The sequence below is a fragment of the Cnephaeus nilssonii genome (genome assembly GCF_951640355.1).
Source record: "Cnephaeus nilssonii genome assembly, chromosome: 14".
In the NCBI taxonomy this organism is placed as follows: Eukaryota; Metazoa; Chordata; class Mammalia; order Chiroptera; family Vespertilionidae; genus Cnephaeus; species Cnephaeus nilssonii.
In genome coordinates, this window is record NC_137085.1 from 29535327 (window position 1) to 29555904 (window position 20578).

Genomic DNA, 20578 nt, shown 5'->3' on the forward strand with positions numbered 1-20578 from the left:
TCCCAAGGCCTCAGGCCTCAGGGAAGAGCCAGGACAAGAGTTTAGCCCCAGTCAAGAGGCACAACCCTACTAGGAGATCCAAAATAGGGGAGCATTGAGTAGGAGATGCAGGATTGGGGCTCTCCCTGCCCAGGCCATGGGATTAGCAGACACCCTTGTGAACAAGAGCCCTTGGTTTCTGCACTGGAAGGAGCACGCTCCTTCTGAAAGTACCTTGAATAAAAGGATGAGAAACTATTTTCACTGGCATTGTCCCAGGGAAAAAGGCAAGGGCAAAAAGGTTCTGGTGAAGAGCCTATTCAGTGTCAACTTCTGTGTGGAGCCCAGGACCAGGTGAAGGCAGAGCTGTCTTCATGGCACTGGGGACACTGAAGCCCAGTGGGGCATGGTCATCCTGGGCTGGATCCTGGGGAAGAATCTGGGCTTAGGTGCAGAGGAAAATCAGCACCAGGACAAAGTCTAGGCCTGGGCAGAGCCCACAATAGGCACTCCTTGGACTACAGGGCTCCTCTCTACCAAGATCCAAGGAAAGTGACGGGTGTACCCTGCAGTCAGCACAGCACACAGGCCCTGAGGACCAGAGCTGTCTCAGCAGGACAGGTGGCTCAGAGACCGGGACACACATCGCTGGAAAATTATGAGATTTGAGGATCAGCTACGATGTCCATGCCTCCCAGGGAGCCTGTGTTCCCAGCCAGACCCCACCAGCATGGACCAAAGATCCCAGGTACCTCCAGCTCTCCTCACTGCCTCAGGCTTTCTGTGGGGATATGTCTTTTCTAGTCATCCAGAAAGTCCTCCTCCATCTCCTCCTAAGAGGGAAATTTCTCTCAAAGGAAAATTCTAGTTCCTGTAGAGAAAATCTTTTCATTCTTGTGATAGCACAGCCTTCAAAGAGGATAGTCTCTGTTTCTCATAAAAAAGGATATTTATTCTTTCCAAATAGATTTGTTTCTTCTTATAGTGAGTGGTATCTTCTGTCTTTGTTGTGTGGAGTGTATGTTTTAGAAATCCCTGGAGTCTGGGCTTAGAGGAAGGAGGGAATCAGCTCCACCTTATACTGAAGTCCTGTTTGGCTTCTCAAAGGGGACCAGGGCCCCAGAGGAAGGTTGATATTGGCACTGCACACCCACCTCCAGCCCAGGTTCATTGCTTCTAGTCAGATGATTATGTATACTAGAGGCCCAGTGCACAAAATTCATGCACAGGTAGGGTCCCTAGGCCAGGCGGGCCATCAGGGCCGATCAGGTTCCCTGCCTCCCCACCTCCTCCTGCCCTCACTCCCTCAGCGCCCCCAGCACCCTGCCACCGCTGGTTGCCCGCCATGTTCCATACCACCCCCTGGTTCAAGCGATTGAACTCCCAGTCTCCCCGTCAAACTCCTGAGGGGACACTTAGCATATTAGCCTTTTATATGTATAGATATCCGTCCCTGAGGATGTGTTGATTGATTTGAGAGAGAAAGAAAGGGAGAGCAAGAGAAAGAGAGAAATATCAAGAGGATCAGTTGCCTCTCATAAGTGCTCTGATTGGAGATCAAACCTCTCTAATGCGATTAACTGGGGATGGAACCGAAACCTAGGTATGTGCCCTGACCAGAAATTGAACCCACAACCATTTTGGTGTACAGGATGGTGCTCCAACCAACTGAGCCACCTGGCTGGGGCTCAGATGCCATATTTTTAAAATATTTTATTTTTTTCATAATACTGTCATTACAAAAAATACAAAAAAAAAAAAACTACTATAAAAACATTCAGGGGCTTGTCAAAGTGAGAAAACCTAAAGACCCCACCCCAGGACCTTGCTGAAGTAGTCTTACCCTAGATCCTGCACTATATTGGATCTTTCACAACTCTGGGAATGGGGTGGAGTCACATAGGCATCAAAGGGCTGGAAATTTCCCACACAGCCTCCATGAAGGGTAAGAAATAAGTAGTTACACATATCACAAAAATGGGATTTGGAAGTTTTGGGGTGGCTAGGCCCTGAGTTCAGAGGTGTGGGGAGAAACCTGTGACCCTGAATCTCTTGCTGGGGAATAGCTGCCACCTGACCCCAAAGCCCTTTCCCTTCCTGATGAAGGCTGGGAGATGGATCCTGCCCGCCCCCTCCCCATTAGCTTTAATACAGCAGGCCCCCTTCCCCTCCCTCCAGGCTTGCACACTCCTGAGAGCAACAGGGAGGACAGAACTTTCAGCTCTGTGGGGTCTGGGCAGGGGAGCTGTCCGGGAGGCTGCTGAGGGCCCCATTCACCTCCCTGCCCCAGTGAAAAGTGTCTCGTGCTCAGTGGCCCAGTTATGGACCTTCCCTTTCTATCTCAACCCGGGAGAGGCACAGACAGCTCTAGGCGAGTGCTTTGTGTGTGTGAATATGTGTGTGAAAACCTCGGACACTGTGGACCAGGAGGTGGGGCAGGGGTGGGAAAGCAGTGTCCTTTCTATCCTCTTCCTCCCCCATAGGCGGGAGCCAAAGGGAAGGGAGAAGCGAGGTATCAGCAAAGCTGAGGGGAAGGAGGGTATGCTATTTACAGGCGTGGACAGGGAATCTCTATATCTTCAAGTAGCACTCAGGTCACTCTCCAGCCACTGGAGTGGGAACTGGATTCAAAGCTAGTGACATGAAAATTGACCCCTGGTCTGGGCTAGTTCTCCCCACCTCCCTCCCACTCCCCCAAGGCAGCCCAGCTCTGAAAGGGGTCAGGGACAGGAACATTTTCCTGAAAACCAGTGGCTTTTTTTTTGCATTTAAAATAAGTTGCCAGTGTCCAGTGGACATCAAGTTGGGTGCACATTGGGTGGGGTGAGTGTGGGGGTATTGCTGTGGTAGACTCTGGGCTGGCTGGGGCAGAGCCTAGGAACAGGGCAGGTGCTGCTTAAGGATCTGTCGTGTCTGTGGGGTTAATCTGTCTGGGAAGCGAACTTTGAATTCAACAATGAGGTCTCCCCGTTGGGTGGGCACCTTGGGGAAGGGAAGGCCCTCCCCACGGAGTCTCTTCACGGTGCCTGGCTTGATGACATCATTGCAGGGCAAAGGGATCACTCGGCCATCAATGGTGGGAATGTTCACGGTACAGCCACACAGTGCCTGGGGAAAATAAGACAGACAGTGAGGAAACGGTGGGGTAGAGTGACTGGGAAGAGAGAAAAAGATTAAAACGGGGAAAGGATGTCCCTGTCATCCCCCCTCAGCACACACACAACCTGACCCAGGCCGCACCTCCTTGAGGCTGATCAGGGCACTGTAGAGCACGTTGGTACCATCTCGGCGGAAGTGTGCATGGGGCTTGTCTTTGAGCACAAAGACTATGTCAGCAGGGATGTTGTCAGGTGTGGCATCACCCTCTTTGGGGAAGGTGATCTTGGTGCCTTCCTTCCAGCCACGCTTGATAACGATGTGCAGGATCTTGTCCTCGGTGCGCACAGTTCTCCCATCAGGGTTGAGGCGCCGCCTTGTGATCTTCATACGCTTGGTGGAGCCGTGGTAGATCTCCTCCAGGGACACCCTCAGCTCATGCACCACAGGTGGGTCCTGCACCTTGCGCCGAGGGTACAGTGGTTCCGGGGCTCGCCTCGGACCCCTACTCAGCCCATTGAAGCCAAAGCGGCCGAAGGCGCCAAATGGGTCCTCATCATCATCCACATCCATGTCATCTGGATCAAAACCACTGAAGGGTCGAGTGGAGCGACTGCTGGCAAAGAAGATATCGAAGGGGTTGGAGCCACCAAAGAAGGAGGCAAAGGTGGCATGGGGGTCCCCATGAAAGGTGTAGTGAAAGGAGCCGCTGGAGCCACCTGACGAACCACCGCCGGTCTTCAGGCCTGGAGGGAGGAGAAGTTAGGGACAGTGTGGCTGGTCTGGGCCCCACCCCAGTCTCCTCTCCCTGCTCTCTAGCTCCCAACTCATGGACCTAGAGAAAGACGAAATCTTTAACTCCCAGAGAGAGGGCTGGCCTAATACAGTAAGGAAGTTCTCTGGCAAGATTAATTTTTACTCTTAATTATATTTTTAATAAAGCACATCAGAGGTTCAAAGAGGCTGAGTTTCCCAGTGGGTGGAAAAGCTAAGAGTGGAAATCTTGGAGGATGTGACTTCCAGTCCTGTAATCTCTCCCATGTACCCATGACCCAAAGATGTCTCCGAGCTTTGAGTGGCTGGCCTGGGTCACATTACAAGTCATATCTGGCACTGAAATTTTTGTTTATCTCCAAAGACACACAGAGCATGAGGCAAGTGGGCAAGATTTGATGACACAGGGGCTAGTAAGTGACCTGTCCCAAATAAAGTAGGGATCCGGTCCAGGAGGAGGCCCACTCTCACTCTGCTTCTAGCCGTTTCTTCTTTCCCTGACTTCTGACCAAACGGGAAATAAGGAGGACTCCCAAAAAACAGGAAAGCTCATTAGCTTGGAGATGAGGAGCTACTTCTTTAGAAAAAGTTTTCAAATGCTTTGTTCCCGTAGTCAGGGTTCACAGGATTGCACAACTCCAGGGGGTGCCATTCACACATTGGAGAGACATAGACTACAATGGGAATGGAGCTCCCTGGAGTTATATAACACCAAGCCTTACCCCTCACACTTAATATCAGAGCAGCCAAAATGAATGAATGAGCTGGCACACTGTGGGTGGGGACCCCAGCTGCTCTTGCTGGAGTTAGGTCCTGTCTAAGGAGGCAGCCTTAAGGGGGGGATGGCAGTGGTGAGGATGGGGAGAGTAGGGCACAGAGGAAGGATCGAGGTGGGGATTAATACTGAGAAGTGATCTATAACGTGTAGACTTAGGGTGGAGCCCAAGCTACGGCAAGGGACTCTTTTTTAAGGCCTTTTATCTAGAATTTCAATTGGCTACGGAAGCCAGAGCCTAAATGAGCCTCATTAGATTTGGATTTCATTAGAGAGGCCAAGTGGTAGGCAGTTCAGCGACTTGTGGCAGCTGCCTTTTCACCCCTTCCTTAAGACGCAGGGTCTGTTCTTTCCTTCTGTGGAGGTGTTATTATCAGGTGAGTTCAAGGAGCTTGGCAAAGCTCAGCGAAAGAGGGAGGTTGGACTAATGACAACAGGAAGGGGTAATTTCTCTGTGGGGATTCCTGCTGTACCACTACCACCCCCTTTTCAAGCTGGGAACAACTTGTCCCCAGCCAGGCTGAGTACAGAGTCTATGTGCACAACTGTTCTGTCTGGTTGATGGGGAGGAGGCAGGGCGGACAGAAATATAACCCACATTTCCAAGGCTGCTTTTCCCTCCCCAGGCTCTGGCTGTCTCCTTTAAGGCTGTGCTGCATCCTCCTGGGGTGCAGATCTGCTTTAGAAATCAGTGTCTGGGCCTAGGGGCTGAGCTTTGCCCTTCACTTAGGCTTGGACATGCAGAAGGGTTAAGTTTCCAGCTCTCTCCCAGCTCTCACCTTCTTCCTAAACAAAGGTGAGGCAAGTGGAGGAATGAGTGCAATTCCCAAAAAGGTCACATGGTGGCATAGTGTCTGCAAGGCGACCCTCTTTCCCCGCCTCAACTTCTCCCATTCCTCCATCCCAGAGGAAAAACACCTTCTTAGCTGAGAGAGTACTGGGGAATCCAGAAGGCGCCTGCTGAATCTGGGAGTTGGTAGGTGAGCAGGGAAAAAATGGAAGGAACTAGTGGCTTGGAGACATAGGAGAGGGGGCTGGGAGGACTGGGGTGCCAGAAGATAATGGCATGGGACACCAAGCAAGGAGGAGGAGAGGAAACTCTGTATCAGGCACAGGGCATAGGGTTAGCCTATCTAATTTGAGGCTACAGTGGGGAGAGTAAAGAGGAGAATGTAAAAGAAAGGTGCACGTAGTTAGGGAGGAAGGACAGTTTCTCCCGGGAAGGAGAGTCCTCAGCTGTGACTATGTCTCTTAATATAGCCTGACAGGTGCCTGTGGCTGGCGGGTGGCAGGCGGCCCTGAGGGGCAGGCCCAGAATTAGCTGCTACATCATGCCCGTGGGATGTGCTGGGAGGGGCCGCCCTCTCAGAGGCTTTATTTGGGCCTTTCCTGCCACCCTGTGCGTGGCCACCAGCTACCCCAGGGAGGGGGCAATATGCCAGCAGCAGTTTCCCTTCCACTCTTGGATCTCTGCCACTTCCTCAGGGAGGCAAAGCCGTACCTCTGTTCTGATGGCCCGAAGTGGGCAGGAACCGGGCAGAGAAGGAACAACCATGTCTCTAGCTCAGCGCTCCAGTGGTTAATTCCCAGGCTGCTTAAGGGTCAAACTTTTATGCTGATGAATGTAAATGCTCTGTCCACAGAGAGCCATACACTCCCTTTTCCTAACCTTCCTCATCAGCCAATGAAGCAGCAGGGACTTCAGGCAGGACTAATAAGGGCTGGGAGGGGGAAGTGGGAGGGGGAAGGCCTCCGGTTCTAGCTTCAGACCTCGATAAGGCCTGAACTTAAGCAGGGAGAGGGGCAGAGCGGGGTGGGGGGCACTATGGTAAGCTGAGGCTGGGAAGTGGGTGGTCTCTTCTTTCCCTTGGGTGTCAGTGTTAGGAACACTCGCCTCCCCTACCCCCTCCTCAGTCTCCAGTTCCCTGTTATGAGAATTGGGTCACCTAGGACCCCAGACAAGGACAGGGGTCCAATATCAGGCTGGAGCGCTGCTCTCTTACCTTCCTCCCCATACTGGTCATAGAGGCCTCGTTTCTTAGGGTCACTCAGCACATCATAGGCCTCTGCAATTTCCTTAAACTTCTCCTCAGCATTGGGTTCTTTGTTCTTGTCTGGGTGGTACTTCAAGGCCATCTTCCGATATGCTTTCTTGATCTCATCCTCATTGGCTCCCGATGGGATCCCAAGAATCTTGTAATAATCCTTTCCCATCACAGCCACTGGACCGGCACTGGCCTCCTTGTTTCTGAAAGAAATCCAGGGCCAATCCTTGGTGCCTCTATTCCCTTCTGCCCCAGCCCTGCTCCTGATGATCCTGCAATCCCTAAAAGTCACTGCGTGACTTTTCTGTGGGCCTCTGTCTCCCCATCAGTAAAAAGCAAGGTTTGGACTAGATGATCTCTTCCGGCTTGGACATTCTAGGATTCTGTGATTCTTTCCTCAGTTCCTGGGTTTTCCCAGCAGCAGGCGGGCGGCTCGGGCCCACTTCTTGGAGCTAGGCTAAGGCCCACATCCTTGGGCCGGACTGAGGACCCCCGGAAGGACCTGCTGAGTGAGGTGGCACCATGGACTGACAAAGCCACGCACAGAAGCTGGTGAAGATCAATGTACGGAGTGAGGTCACCTGAGTATCGTGGTCTCCTACGCCATGCCTCAGGCATGGTGCCCAGGCTAAGGGCAGCTGGGGCAGTGGCCTAGGACTGGGGACAGGCCCACATCTTCAGCCAGCTGTCCTGGCCAACCAGGCTGAGTCAGGGTGTGGGTGCCTGGAGTTCTCTCTGCATTGGAGACCCCAGGCCCCCCTGCTCTTGGTCCCCAGACTATGCTAAGCCTCACGTGTGACTCAGATCAGAGGATGACTCACAGCCTTTGGAAACTGCCACTTCTAACTCCCTCATTAGTAGGGGGATGATCACTGTCCTTCCCCCAATCAGGGCAACTGTTCCCTTTACTCGTTTCCCAGTGTCTGCACACAAAACTGTGTGTGAAGACGTGTCTGTGCCGCCTAAGCACGAATGTTAGTGAACAAAAGCATCCTGGTGGTAGGGCCCTTTTAAACCTTAGTTGTTAGGAGGCAATTGGGCACTAACCACCATTTCCTTAATACCTTCCCTCTCTCTCGCCTGCCCGGTGGTTTAGGGTCTGGCCCAGTGCCAGGCCCACACTCCTCTGGTAGTCCCTTCTAAGCTGGATGCAGGGGCATTTGTTATATGAGGGAGAAACATAAGGCCCCAATTCTTCCATGCTCACCTCCCTCCACCAATGTCTCTGTGGGGAATATGCAGGGAAGGGAACGTTCCTGTATCTAAAGCTTTTTGGGAGAATGGCCAGAAGCCATTCTCCAGCCCTTCTGAGGTTTGGCCAACCCCTACCAAAGCCCGGAGAACCAGAGTCTTTCTAGCAATGTCCTGGGCTGGCAGCCACAGCTAAGGCCTGCTTTTCTGCCTCTGTTGGGTATAGGGTTTTTCAGCGAGGGGTACAGGGTTTCCTGGCAGGAGTGAGGGCAATAATTCGTAAGAGAAGGCCTCAAGACTCCAGGTAGGTAGGGATCATGGCCCTAGCTCCTGCCCCCACAGGGCCTGTTGCAGGTGGCTGGGTTGACTCATGGTTCTGGGAGTCACCTCACTCTGACAAAGAGAAGGCTCCCAAAAGGTGGGTACTCCCCTTCTTCCCCCTATCAGTATGTCACGGCTGGTGGGGGAGGCGGGGGTTGGAGGAGGCAGAGAAGAAAGAGCAGCTGGGGGAGGGCAGCCATTTTCGGAAGCAGCAGTAAAAGCCATCTGAGCAGGATCTGGGGGTGGTCTGCTATCTCTGCCTTGGCCCACATCTTCTTTCCCTGGGGACTGGGAAGGAACCCTAGCACACCAACAGGGTGCCCCCAGAGAACTGTAGCAGCTTCTAGGCAGAGGGCAAATGAAAGACTTGCCAGTTCTCCCACCATCCTCTTGATGTCCCTGTATTACCTCTTCATCTGGCCAGCTTCCTCCCTGGCACCCACCTGCTAGCTGTTCTAGATCTATAGTTCTCTTGCCTCCACAGACACAGGGTGTTCTCTTTCAAGAATTGCCCTTTTCTCCCTCCCTCCCCCTACCCAAAAGCCACGCGTTGGAATGACAAAGGAGCCCCATGGCCTGGCACTGCCTTTGATGGAGAAGAATAAAGAGGATGTTAATGCTGAGGCAGGAATGAAAAATGAGGAGAAATGGCAAGGGGGACTGGTTTAGGGAGGGGAGGTGGCTGATACAGAAAATGAGGTACTGATGGAGGGGGATAAAGGGTGGCAAATGGAAGTGGCTGAGGTTGAAAATGGGTTACCAGTGGGTTGAAAGAGAGAGGTAGAGAATTAAAATACTGGAGATGTTTGTGGGAAATAAATGGATGCCTGAAGGGTTTGAGATGAATGGTAAGGGGTACACTCCATTCAAATGTAGGGGTGAGGTAGAAGGCACTTATATGTAATGGGAATGAGATGAGGATGAAATGGAGGAGGCGAGTAGGCAATGGAGGGGGATGTGATGCGGAGAATCTGACTTGGCATGGACATGAGTGCCATTCTCCGGAGGGACTTACCGGAACTTTACAAACCCATTCAGCGTCCACGCTCGAAGTTTTAAGGGCTCCAGCTGAATTTTAAACATCAAGCTGGCTAAGAAGTCTTCTCCCCAGGAGTGTGGGAAGCTCCGGAAAGCTCCTCGGGCCTGCGGTGGGGATGCTGCTGGGGATGGGCAGGAGAGCACTGTGCGCTTAAACATGCCCAGCCCAGCCCCTCACCTCTGCTCGCTCCCCCGGGGAGAGCCTGCTTGGAAAGCCGCAGCTCTGGCCGGCACCTCCTCAGGTTCTCAGAGGCACTTACCCAGCAAGGCCTGTCCGGTGCAACAGGAGCTGGACCTGAAGCCCAGGTGTGGAGAGTGAAGGGATGGGGTCCAGTGGCCGCCAGCTCTTACGGGCGGCAATGTCTGGCTGATTGTGAATGGCTGTGTGGCAGGGTGACAGTAAGGCTGGCAGTGCGAGCGTGTGTGTGTGAGTGGCGGCGCGTGTACCTGTGACAGGTGTGATGGTCTGTGAGGGCCTGAGAAGCACTAAGTTCCTCCGCCTCTCTATGGGGAGGACCCGACCCCAAGCCCCAAGAACCTACTCAATGAAGTCACTGACAGGGAGTCTCCTCCCTCGCCGAGGCGCGGGGAGGGGCGGGGCAGAGCCGAGCCCCGCCGGGACAAAAGGCGCGGCGAGCAGAGGAGGGGGCTCGGGCGGGGGAGGGTGGTCGGTGATGTCACCGGTGCTGGGTGGCGGGGCCGGCTCAGAAACGCCTCCTCCCGGCGGAACCCCATCCGACCTGGCCCGACCCTCCCCCGGCTCCGACGCTGGCCGTCCCCTGGAAGAGGGTCGCGGACAACGAGCACCTTGCAGAGCCCGAGTCCCCGCCACCCTACCGCAGAGGAGCCGATGGGCCCGCAGTGTCCCAACCCCCGGGCCCCAGGACCCCTGACTTCGCGACGCCCACACTCCCAGGATCCCCGAGTCCTAGATCGGCGCCCTCACCGGTGAGGAGCTGCGGGCGCCTCCGCGGTCCGTCCGACAGCCACTGCCCCCTCCCCCGGCTCCGGCTCCGCAGCCTCCGCTCGGGACAGGAGTCGCCTGCCCGCCGGCCGCAGACAGCGGGCCCGGGAACCCGCCCCCACGGCTCCGCCTCCACGCTTCCCATTGCGCCGTCTGCCCGTCACTCAACTCAAACCTCTGCTGTAATTGGACAGTTTTCTACGAGTGGCTCGGCCACAGCCGTCCATTCTCCACCCCTGTCACCCGGCCACACGCGCACACCCTGCTGGCAGCGATTGGTGGGGGTCTGATTGGTGCACTCGGGGATCAGTCAACCACGCCTCTCTCTCTGTCATTGGTGAAAGGGCCAGAGGGTGGCACCTCCACGCGCCCTTTGATTTTATTGGTTGGTCTGCGGGGCTCAGACCCGAGCCGGGAGGTGGGGTGCGCCACGATCTTAGTCCAATCTCCGGTTTGGGAAGGTGGGACGTGCTGGCCACAGCTGGAATCCCGGGAGAACCTTCTGGAACCTGTGCAATGTCAAAGGTAGCCTTAAAGGAAAAGTGCGCCCACCAGTTGGCGGTGACTCTGGGCATTTTCCCCTCTCACCATTTAGGAGGGTAGGAGAGAGAATCGTGCACTCTGGGAGGTGTAGTCTCTGGAGTAGAGTCAAAAGGTCACCCCTTCTTAGCCTGTTTTCTATCCAGCTGTGATCTGTCTTCGACCTGACCTGATTTAGCTTTACCTGGCGCGACCTTTAAAAACAGGCCCCGGAGACACGCAGAGTTTCAGTGCCCTTCTGCCCTCTCCCTTGTAACCTGGTAGTTCTCCCCAGGTGTAGCGCCTCCACGATTCCCTTTCTGAGTCCCCTTTTCGTTCTCTGCATAATCCCCATATCCTAGCTGCCTCGTGCATGAGCAGCCCACCGTCCCCATTAAGCTTCTCTCTATGATCTTTCATCCCACTTTCCCTTTGAATTCCTACATTTTACACGCCCCCGCCCCGACCCTTTACTTTTCCCTCTTCTTGACCCCATATGATCTCCAGTCTTCCCCCCAAGATCTTCTGGTTTATCCTATTCTTAATTCTTTCTGCTCCTATGAGCTCTCCCATCCGAGCTCCCCGCCTTAGCCCTTCATCGGAGTGCCACATGATCTCCTTTATGAACACCCTCAGAATCTTACATTTCGGTCCCACCCCACCCCCATTCCCCATTAAATCTCAGCCCGGTGTCCCCGCTGCTCAGAGCCGGCAGGGCTGCGGAGGCGGTCACCAGCGGAAGCCGACGCTTGAGCAGACACGGTGCCTGGCGCCCACGTCACTGTCTCCCAGGCCCATCTGTGCTACAGAGAAGGGGGTGGAGGTGGGGGGGGGGATGGGGAGGAGGTAACCTCGGGGTGAAGAGGGAGAAGGAATTCTTGGAGGGTTTGAGGACAAAGGAAGGGCCAGGGCCCAAGCTCTCACCTCTCTCTCTTTGCCGTTTTTTCAGAGACAGAGTTTGGACACCCATGAGGTCGTGCAAACTGGATAGAGCTGGACACTGAGGCTTGTAGAGCATCAGTGCCTAGGCTACAGAGCAGAGCAGCAGAGAGGCCTAGGGGTACTGCACCGTCTCCACTACCTGTCTTCTTTCTGTACTCACTGTGGGTGTCCAGGTGAAGAAGTGTGAGGTCTGAAGGAAGGAAAGGAAGTGGGGTGAGAAGGGGATGGAGAGGAGATGGGGTTTGGGGGATAAGGAGAGAAGGACGGGAAGATAGGATGAGGGGGGTGAGGAAAGGTGGGGAATGGAGATAAGGTAGGAGACGAGAAGGTGAGAAAGGGAAGTGGGGAACAAGGAATAGGAGGGAGGGGAGATGGGGTGAGCAGCAAAGGGGTGGGAGAGATGGAGTGAGGGAGAGTGAGGCAGGGAGGGGAGGTGGGGTGATGAGGGAATGGGGTAGTGTGCCATGGAGATGGGCAAAGTAGGATAAGGGAGCCAGGACTGGTGCTGTCTCCTCAGATCTGGAGGCTCTCACTCCCCTAACTCCAGACTCATGGGGCCCTGGCTTGTGCGTGGCTCTGTTTCCTGCTGTTCCAGTTGTGTATTTTGCCTCCTCCAGCCTTGCCTGTGCCAACACGGAGGCAGAAAATGTAGTCACCCGCCCTTCACCTGGTCCTTGTGAACGCTAACGTGTAGGCTGAGCACTCTGAGGGTTCAGAGCTGTGCTTTCCGGTGTTGGTGGCACGGACTCCGTTGTCTGCTGGGTTCCCTATTGCTGCCCTCTGTCCCATGGCCCCGGTGTATCCAGTGTATTGTGTGAGGAATCAGGGTGAGGGCTAGGGTAGAAAAATGGAAGCTCTGGAGACCGATGGTCGACCTCGTGAGGTTATTTGCCACATCCGTGCCTCATTTTCTTTTTTTGAAAATATATTTTATTGATTTTTTACAGAGAGGAAGAGAGAGGGAGAGTTAGAAACATCGATGAGAGAGAAACATCAATCAGCTGCCTCTTGCACACCCCCTACTGGGGATGTGCCCGCAACCAAGTTACATGCCCTTGACTGGAATCGAACCTGGGACCCTTGAGTCTGCAGGCCAACGCTCTATCCACTGAGCCAAACCGGTTTCGGCTCATTTTCTTCTTTGTAAAATGGGGATGGGCAACAGCAGTACCTCATAGGATTATTGTGAGGGTTAATTAAGGTAACACATGATGCACCTAGTTCTGAGCCTGGCATATAGTTAATCCTCACAAAATTAACTGTTAGCCTGAACGTTCACAGCTATCTGGGTGTGTGAGTGCATCTGTGAATGGTTGTCTGATTGAGAGTTATTTGTACTGTTATCGCTGTAATGCAGCTTGTGAGTAAGAAAGAGTGTGTGTGTGTGTGATTAGTTTTGTGTGGTAGTGAGCCTGATTCTGTGTTCTTTGCTGTAGGTGTGTGATTTTGTGTTAGTGTGCACGTGTGATTAAATGACTGTGTACGCCTGTGTCTATATGACAAAGAGTGGATCAAGTGAGGTTTCATGGCTGCTGACACACTGACATCGTGTCTGCTGGTGTGTGCATGCATCTGTGATCTTGTCAGTTCCAAACACCCCATTTACCCTCCCTCCCTGTGGGGATGTCATAATCCTAGGTGTCCCTCATTTCCTCACCCTGAAGGAACCGGAAACCTGGGGGCACACGTGGGGGTGGGTGCCAATGGGGAGGTAGACAGGAGCACATGTTCCGTCCCAGACTGTGTATGGGAGGGGGAGCCCCCTATCTTGCACATATCCCAAAAGCTTCAGAGGAAGTGCTCCCCCTCCATCCCATGCTCAGTTCCCTGTCTTGTTACCATGGCAGCAGTTGCCAGGGGCTCCCTTGGTTGCTAAGGTCTGGGTGTGGGAGGCTGCCAGGCACTGTTGCCAGTAGAAACAGAACCCTGGGAGATAGGAAGACTACCCCCACAGCTGCCAGCTCTCTGCAGTGACAGGACTAGCCCTTTGACTTCTCCTGTCACCAAATTGTACTCGTGATTTGTATGTGACAGTACTAGGGTTGGTAGGGGGCTTTAATAGGAACTAGAAGCTGAGATTTACCTTCTGAGGAGAAAGGGGGCTCTAGCCTGCCCATTACTATCTTTAAGGTTGGGAGGCCTTTAGAGATTAGTGACTACCTCATTCTGTTCCCCCATACCTTATATTTATCCCCTGGCAGTATCTGTGCTTGCGTTTTCCAGAGCTGGTGCTTATCACCTGATGCTTCCACCTGGAACAGGAATGCTACATTGATCCCATTACCTGGGATGCAGACTGACTTCTTCCTGAGGTCAGACTCATAGCATCTCACCTGGTTACATACTACATGCTGACACCTGAGTCTAGACTTCAGTCCCACACTGAGTCCTAATTTTGGCCTTAGTCGTAGTCCTGAACCAGACAGTTCGCCAAACCCCGTCTCAGTCTCAACCCTCCTCCTAGACATGGGTGAGCCCTCATCTAGATAGATTTTCGAACTCATCCAAAGATTCAGTTCTGATCCTGTACTTTGAACAATGACCAGCCATCTAACTCTCTGGTACTTGCCTGGCATCTCCCTGCATGTTCTGAAGCAGAAGAGGAACCCATAAAGGCCTGAGAGGTGTTCAGCCTGGAGAGGAGCGGATGTGAGGGATCCAGAGGCTGCATCCAGTACCATAAGGGCTCAAGGGATCATGTCTTGCCTTGGGTGAGAGGACAGTGCAAGGAATGACCAGCAGAGGGCGTGCAACATCAGGTCCTAGAGGCAAGCTTCCCAGAACTTCTGATCTTTTCTCTCAGGTCAGGACCCAGAGCTGCAGGCACAGCAGTTGGTCTAAAAGGTTGAACTAAATAAATTAAAGTTCGTAACTTAGTTATGCTGATGCTTTGGGGGTCATGTATGTTTGTACAAGCATGGATCTCCCTACAGCTCAGCTGGGCTCAGGGCTGGGCACTCACCAGAAGGTACTTAACCATTTATTGGCATCATAGGTCTCAAGAGTACTGGATACCTGGTGAGGCATCCTCCTCCCCAATCCAACACTTCTTTGATATGCTTATACAGCTTCACTCCCTTCACTGATATACAGTTAGCTTTTAGTCCCATTGAGCAGAAATCTGCCTCTACTCCATTTTTGGTCTTAGCTCTGTGTTTGAGGTCACATTGCCCTTATAGGTCCCATCTGCCAGGTATCAGCCTCTGCATCCCTCATGTCTGCTCCTCTCCAGGCTGAACACCCCTCAGGCCTTCATGGGTTCCTCTTCTGCTTTGTTCCATTCCAGGCACTAAGACCATGCTCCCCTGTCTGGGTTTCAGTTTTGGAGCCTGATTTAGCTTTTAGATTTTTTCCCCCTCCCATGCCAGTACAGTGTACAAATAAGCCAGCCTGCTCTCTCCTCTGACTCGGAACTTTGTTCCAGGTAGCCTCATGTTATATCAGTCTTTTTATAGCCACCTCATACTGTTCACCCAAACCAAGTGAAGACTGCAACATCTTTTCTCTCTGAGCTGCTAAATTACATCTGGCCCATTTGTACCGGTTATAATTTTGAAAGGAGTGTTATATTTACTCTAAAAACAAAGATACTTGAAATAAATGAAATAAAAACCATTTTGGCAATATGCTTTGAGTTTCAGGGCAATCCCTGGGCTTGGAAATCTCACCTTGATGCTTACTTAAAGGTGGGACAGGGAGGAACCAAAGTGCTCACTTTGGCAGCACATATACTAAAATTGAGACCATGCAGAGATTAGCATGGCCCCTGTGTAAGGATGACACACAAATTTGTGAAGTATCCTATATTTTTGTTTTTGATAAATGTTAAAATGTAAGACTGTAAATTAAATTTATTTATGAGTAAATTAGTATACTACAAAAGGAAAAGAAAAAGAAAAAAGAGGGACTGAAGATTCCCAGCTGGATTGGCTGTGACTTCAGCACTGTGGACAGAGGCCATGGCCATATCCCCAGCCATGCCTGTGGGTGGGTAGGAAAATGATAAACACATTGCCTTCAGATGGGGCCAGAAATCCATGCTTGCTCACCCAGTGCCTTGCAGTGTATAAAGCTCTTTCCTCTTATCTAACTCATTCTATCCTCACTCAACTATCAGCCTAGGAGGAAGACAGAAAAGAGACCATTTTCTAGATTTTTACAGATGAGGAAACAGGTTTAGCAATGTCAAACTTCAAGTGACTCTTTGGGTGGGGTGGGACAGAGATCACATTACTCCATGTTTAGCAAATGTGGCAGCTGCTGTTTCCCTTGGGGGAATGACTTTCCCTAGAGATAAAGAGGAGTGCACTTGAGCCAATGCAGGCCAGGGTGGGTGGGAGTTTGTGCAGCACCAAGGCGCCAGCCAGCCCTAGAAACATGTGGCGGTTGGTAGGAGGGTTCTGAGGGTCTGAAGTTCCAGTCAGGACTCAGCTGGAGAGAGGGTAGGGAAATCTTGTCATTTGGGTGTCCACAGAGGCCCAGCTTTTATGCCTTTTCCTGTCCTAATGCTTTGCTTCCCTGAGCCTGGAGAAAGGAGAAGGGACCTGTTATTAAGCTGTTTTGAGCTGGACGGACCTCCATGGGAAACTCCAGGGAGGAGGGGTATGGGAACACCGTGAGTGAATGGGTTGAGTTGTGCAGGTGGTAAGAAATCCTGTGACATGGCTGTCGGCCTGGCTACTTGTATATGTCTATTCCCAGTAGGTAGAAAGGGAGGTGCTGGACCACACAGCAGCTGTTTCTGTGAGGTGTACTTTAGACAGAGGCCATTGGCTGTACCCCCAGCTATGCCTGGAACTGTGGGCAGATTAAGAACATGGGTACTGGGGCCAGACTACCTGGTTCCCCCGCTTCCTAGCTGTGTGACTGTATAACCTTGAGAAACTTTCAGCATCACTGCTCCTCACTTTTCTTATCTGTAATACAGATCTCATAGGGTTGTTTTGAAGATGGATTACTTTATGCAAAGCACTTAGAACTTCCCAGTGCATAAAAATGTTAACAATTATTTGTATTTGGCTTGGAGGTAGAGAATCTGCCTCTGAGCCACAGGCTAGAGATGCTTTCCTGCTACAGGTACTGGTTGTGTTCAAACTGGGTAAAGAGATGAGTGGGGATTCGTCCTCTGAAAGTTTCTCCAGACTGCAGTTAACCAACCCTGTTATGTCACATTAAAACAAATAGCAAGAATGGGTAAGAAACTCTCAGAACAAGAAGGGCCCAGAAAACCAGGAGAAAACACAAGCCAACTAGCTTCCCTACTTGTAGCTCAGCAGGAACTGGGAGGAGAAAAGTGTTTATAATGGGCTCTTGGGAAGGGTGGGACACTACAAAGCAGACTTACCTCTTCCTCAGTTTCTCCAAAAACTCTGGCCTCTTCAGTGCCTCCCTATCTCCTCTGTGTTGGTGATGGAACCCTTGCCTCCTCCCACTCCCACACATCACTTAGTTCTTGGGAAGGTCAGTACCAAGAAAGCTTTAGAAAGAGAACCATGGTGCATTGTGTTCTTGGAGGCTATCGCTGCTCCTGTCTTAGACTCAGACTCAGGAATTGGCCAATGATAGGAAATCACACAGAAACTCACCAGATGCCCCAAACAATAGGAAACAGGAAGCTGAAACAGCATCACAATCTCTTTATTATGATTTCCACTGTGTTCACCCCCTGGAGCATCGGCTCCTTCTAGAGTGAAAGCTGAGCGTGGGGAGGAGCATGCAGCTGGGATGATGCGGAGACAGGGCTTGGGGATGTTCCCCTCAGCTACTGTCAATTACCTTCCTCGGAGAAGCACATAGGAAGGGCATGAAGGACCACAGGACATAGGATCCCCCATTGTTACTTGAGTGCTCTCAGAACCCACCTCACTCACAAGCCTGAATGTGGCTGGGAGACAGAGCATCCGCCATCTCTTAAAAGGAGGCTAAGATTGAAGGCCCGTGTTTCACCAGCTATGGAAAGGCCTTGATACTTATACCTTGTTCATATCCGTGGGCACACCAGCCCATTCTGTACACACTGTGATTGGGCTTCTTAGTGGCCCAGACCAGACCTTTCACCGTCTCCATGATCTGGGTCATCAGGGCATGCGGCCCAGAGGGAACAAGGTTTTCCTTAGTGCTAGTTGGGTCTGGTGGAAACTCTACAAGCTGTTTTTGTTAGTTTTTTTCCTTTCAAGGTTGTCAAAAGCAGTGGCAGCAGGAAAGCAACAGCAGGGAAAGTGCCCAGTCCAGGCATGTGCATTAGTATCGTCCACTCAGGGAGATCTCTATTATCCAGGCTGCAGGCAAGAGCCCAGAGAGAGATCCTGGGCAAATGCAAACTAAATGGCATGGAGAGAGTAGCAATTTTATTCCACTGTAATAGAGGGGTGAACAGGGTATGGTTACAGGTGCTGCCAGGATGTCCTGAAATTGTGGCATCAAGGTTGTTCTGCCTTATAGCGCCTTTACTCTGCTGGTTGGAAGAGGACATGCTTGCGGGCCACTAGAGCCTGCTTCCAGTCCTATCTGGAGGTTACTCTTGGCTCTGGGGTGGTCAGGGCTGGTCTGGGGCCCTGCCAGACAGCTTCTGCTGAGCTTCCCTTTGGCTTTAGGGCTTCCTGGCATCACTCTTACTAAAGCTGTGAGACCTGCAACGGTTGAGGTTGTGCTTTGGCCTAAGAGGCCCAGGCACAATCCTGGGCTAACCCCCTGTGAGGTGTCCTCTTCCCAGGCAGTTTGATTCTGTGCTTCCCATATTGGTGATAGGAATGGGGGAACCCCCCGAGTTGGCCACTCAAACAAGGCCAGGGTGACATCCCACAGGGAGCACCAGGGCCAGAAAGGCCAGTGTCAGCCCTGCAGGCCCAGTCACTTGGGCTGAGGGCAGGAGGAGGCAATGTGCTCATGGCTTTGGCTGTGGCTGTCCTCAAAGGAAGAAGAGCACTTGAGAGTGGGTCAGTACCTAGGAGTGAGGGAACTGCTCCATCCCTGGGATCCAAAGCGGTCATTGCTCCAAAGTGCAGAGCCTGGATCTGTTGGGGAAGGCTGGTCTTAGCACAGGAAGCCACGGGGCAGGCCTAGAGACATTATGTGGCCATAGCTACTGTCTCAGCTGACCCTCTGTTGCTGCAGCTTCATGGTGTCATCCAGAGGTCCCTGTCCTTAAATTTGAGCATGGGGAAGAGGACTGTTGGGTGAAAAACAGGCTTAGGGCAGATGCTTTTCAGAGGAGCATATATGTAACTCCAGCTTCTCTAGGTTGTGGGGGGTGGGGTGGGGAGTTCTTGGGAAAAGCACTGATCTCAGTTTTGGGCTGCCAAGAAAAGCCTGAAACATTTTCTCTTATCCTTATTAGAGTCAGACAGTAATTTTTGTGCTTGGCAGAATTTCAGACAGTCACAGTGATGAAAGGGTTTGAAAAGGAAAGAGAATGGAGTTCACTAGGTTTATAAAAGGGCTCCATGGATTAGGGCACTACAAAGGGAGATCCTGAACAGGGGCTGGGGTGGGGCTTCTGCAACGCTGGACTGGGAGGACTATGGAACCTCTCCTTTGGTAAAACATTAGATGCCTACAGAGAAGAAGCTGGTCGCTTTTCTATGCTTTTCAGCTTCCTGGGACTCCTGTGGCCTGGGGACTCTACCTTTTGCTGGGGGCAATGTTCCCTGGGCCCTCTGCAGCATACCCCTACCAAGGAAGCTTGCTGTCCTGGAATAGGGAGAGGTGATCCCAAATGGGCCCGATCCTGTTGTGGAAGAACTCCGGGGCCTGCTTTGCCAGGCCTAGGGATCCAGCTAGCCTGACCGGGCCCATGGTCTCTCACCACTCACCCACAGAAAGCTAGAAGCTGCACCTCCAGAGAGATAGGCATCACCTTGACCTGTAAAGGTCAGGGAACAAGAGGGTAGACTTCCAGTCCCTGTGACTGATGATGAGGCAGGAGGAAAAAAGCTGTTCAGTTCTCAAAGTCCAGAGCTTGTCTTTACTCAAAACGCCCTGTCCACGAGATCAAGAAGCCCAAGGCCATTGGTGTAGAAAGTGATTTGTCGGGAGAGTAAGCAGGAGGCCCTGTGCTTAATGTGCTTTAATCTTCTTAGGCCTGGCTGCTTCAGATGCAGTCCTTCAGCCCGCGTCATGTGCTTTCTCTTTCTTTTCTTTCTTTTGGCCGGACTGAATAATGAGCCCTCCTACTGATCAGTCCTGAGAGTATGGGTAAGAAATATTTACAAAAACCTGTGGGTTTTGGACCTGGCCAGGGTGTTCGTTCAGGGGTTAGAGCATTCATTGGCCTGCGCACTGAAGGGTTGTGGGTTTAATTCCCAGTCAAGGGCACGTACCTAGGTTGCAGGTTCAATCTCTGGGCCCAGTCAGAGCACGTTTGGGAGTCAACCAATCGATGAGTCTCTCTTACATCAATGTTTCTCTCTCTCTCCCTCCCCTCTTCTATTCTAAAAATCAATGGAAAAAATATCCTTGGGTGAGGATTAACAACAATAAAAATCAATATATTAAAAAAAAGCTGTGGGTTTTGAATTTTCCAGGGTCATATACATGAACCCAGTCTCGTCTTCTATCTGTCTCATTTTAGTCCAAAATAATCCAACCCCAGGAGCTTCTCACCCTGTTTCCAGGTCAGGCAGTTTCTGCAGGAGACCATATACCACACTCCTGGTTGTAGCTCCCCTCTTTCCTCTAAGCATCTCAACACTGAGCTGTATGCTGCTGCTTTTGTAAACACCTAATTTAGTACAAATTACTTGAGCAATAGAGCTATGTTGGCTTCTGCATATAGAGCCAACCCCCTCTCAAATAACTCTTGGTAGTCAGATCTGGCCAAACCTGTCATTAGGTTGGAAACAGAAACCTGATCCCAAGGACCAGGGCTGACCCACAACATGCACTGACTTGAGAACTTAGGAAGGATTGCTGGGGCTTGGAGGCCAGGCTTGGTGG

At 52.0% G+C, this 20578-nt stretch overlaps 1 protein-coding gene across 4 annotated transcripts; it reads right to left on the reverse strand.

Annotated features, from left to right (window-relative positions):
• Positions 1-1474: 1474 nt before the first annotated feature.
• Positions 1475-10269, reverse strand: DNAJB5 (DnaJ heat shock protein family (Hsp40) member B5). 4 transcript variants are annotated; one of them, XM_079789870.1, is made up of 5 exons: positions 10166-10265; positions 9197-9338; positions 6628-6872; positions 3220-3821; positions 1475-3087 (listed from the first exon to the last, which is right to left on the reverse strand). In XM_079789870.1, the coding sequence occupies exons 2-5, from the start codon at positions 9262-9264 to the stop codon at positions 2854-2856; spliced, it is 1149 nt and encodes a 382-aa protein (XP_079645996.1). In that variant the 5' UTR covers positions 9265-9338; positions 10166-10265; the 3' UTR covers positions 1475-2853. The 4 variants fall into 4 exon arrangements, with proteins under 4 accessions (XP_079645996.1, XP_079645998.1, XP_079645995.1 ...); XM_079789872.1 differs by lacking the exon at positions 9197-9338 and having other exon boundaries at positions 10166-10269; XM_079789869.1 differs by lacking the exon at positions 10166-10265 and having other exon boundaries at positions 9197-10127.
• Positions 10270-20578: the final 10309 nt, after the last annotated feature.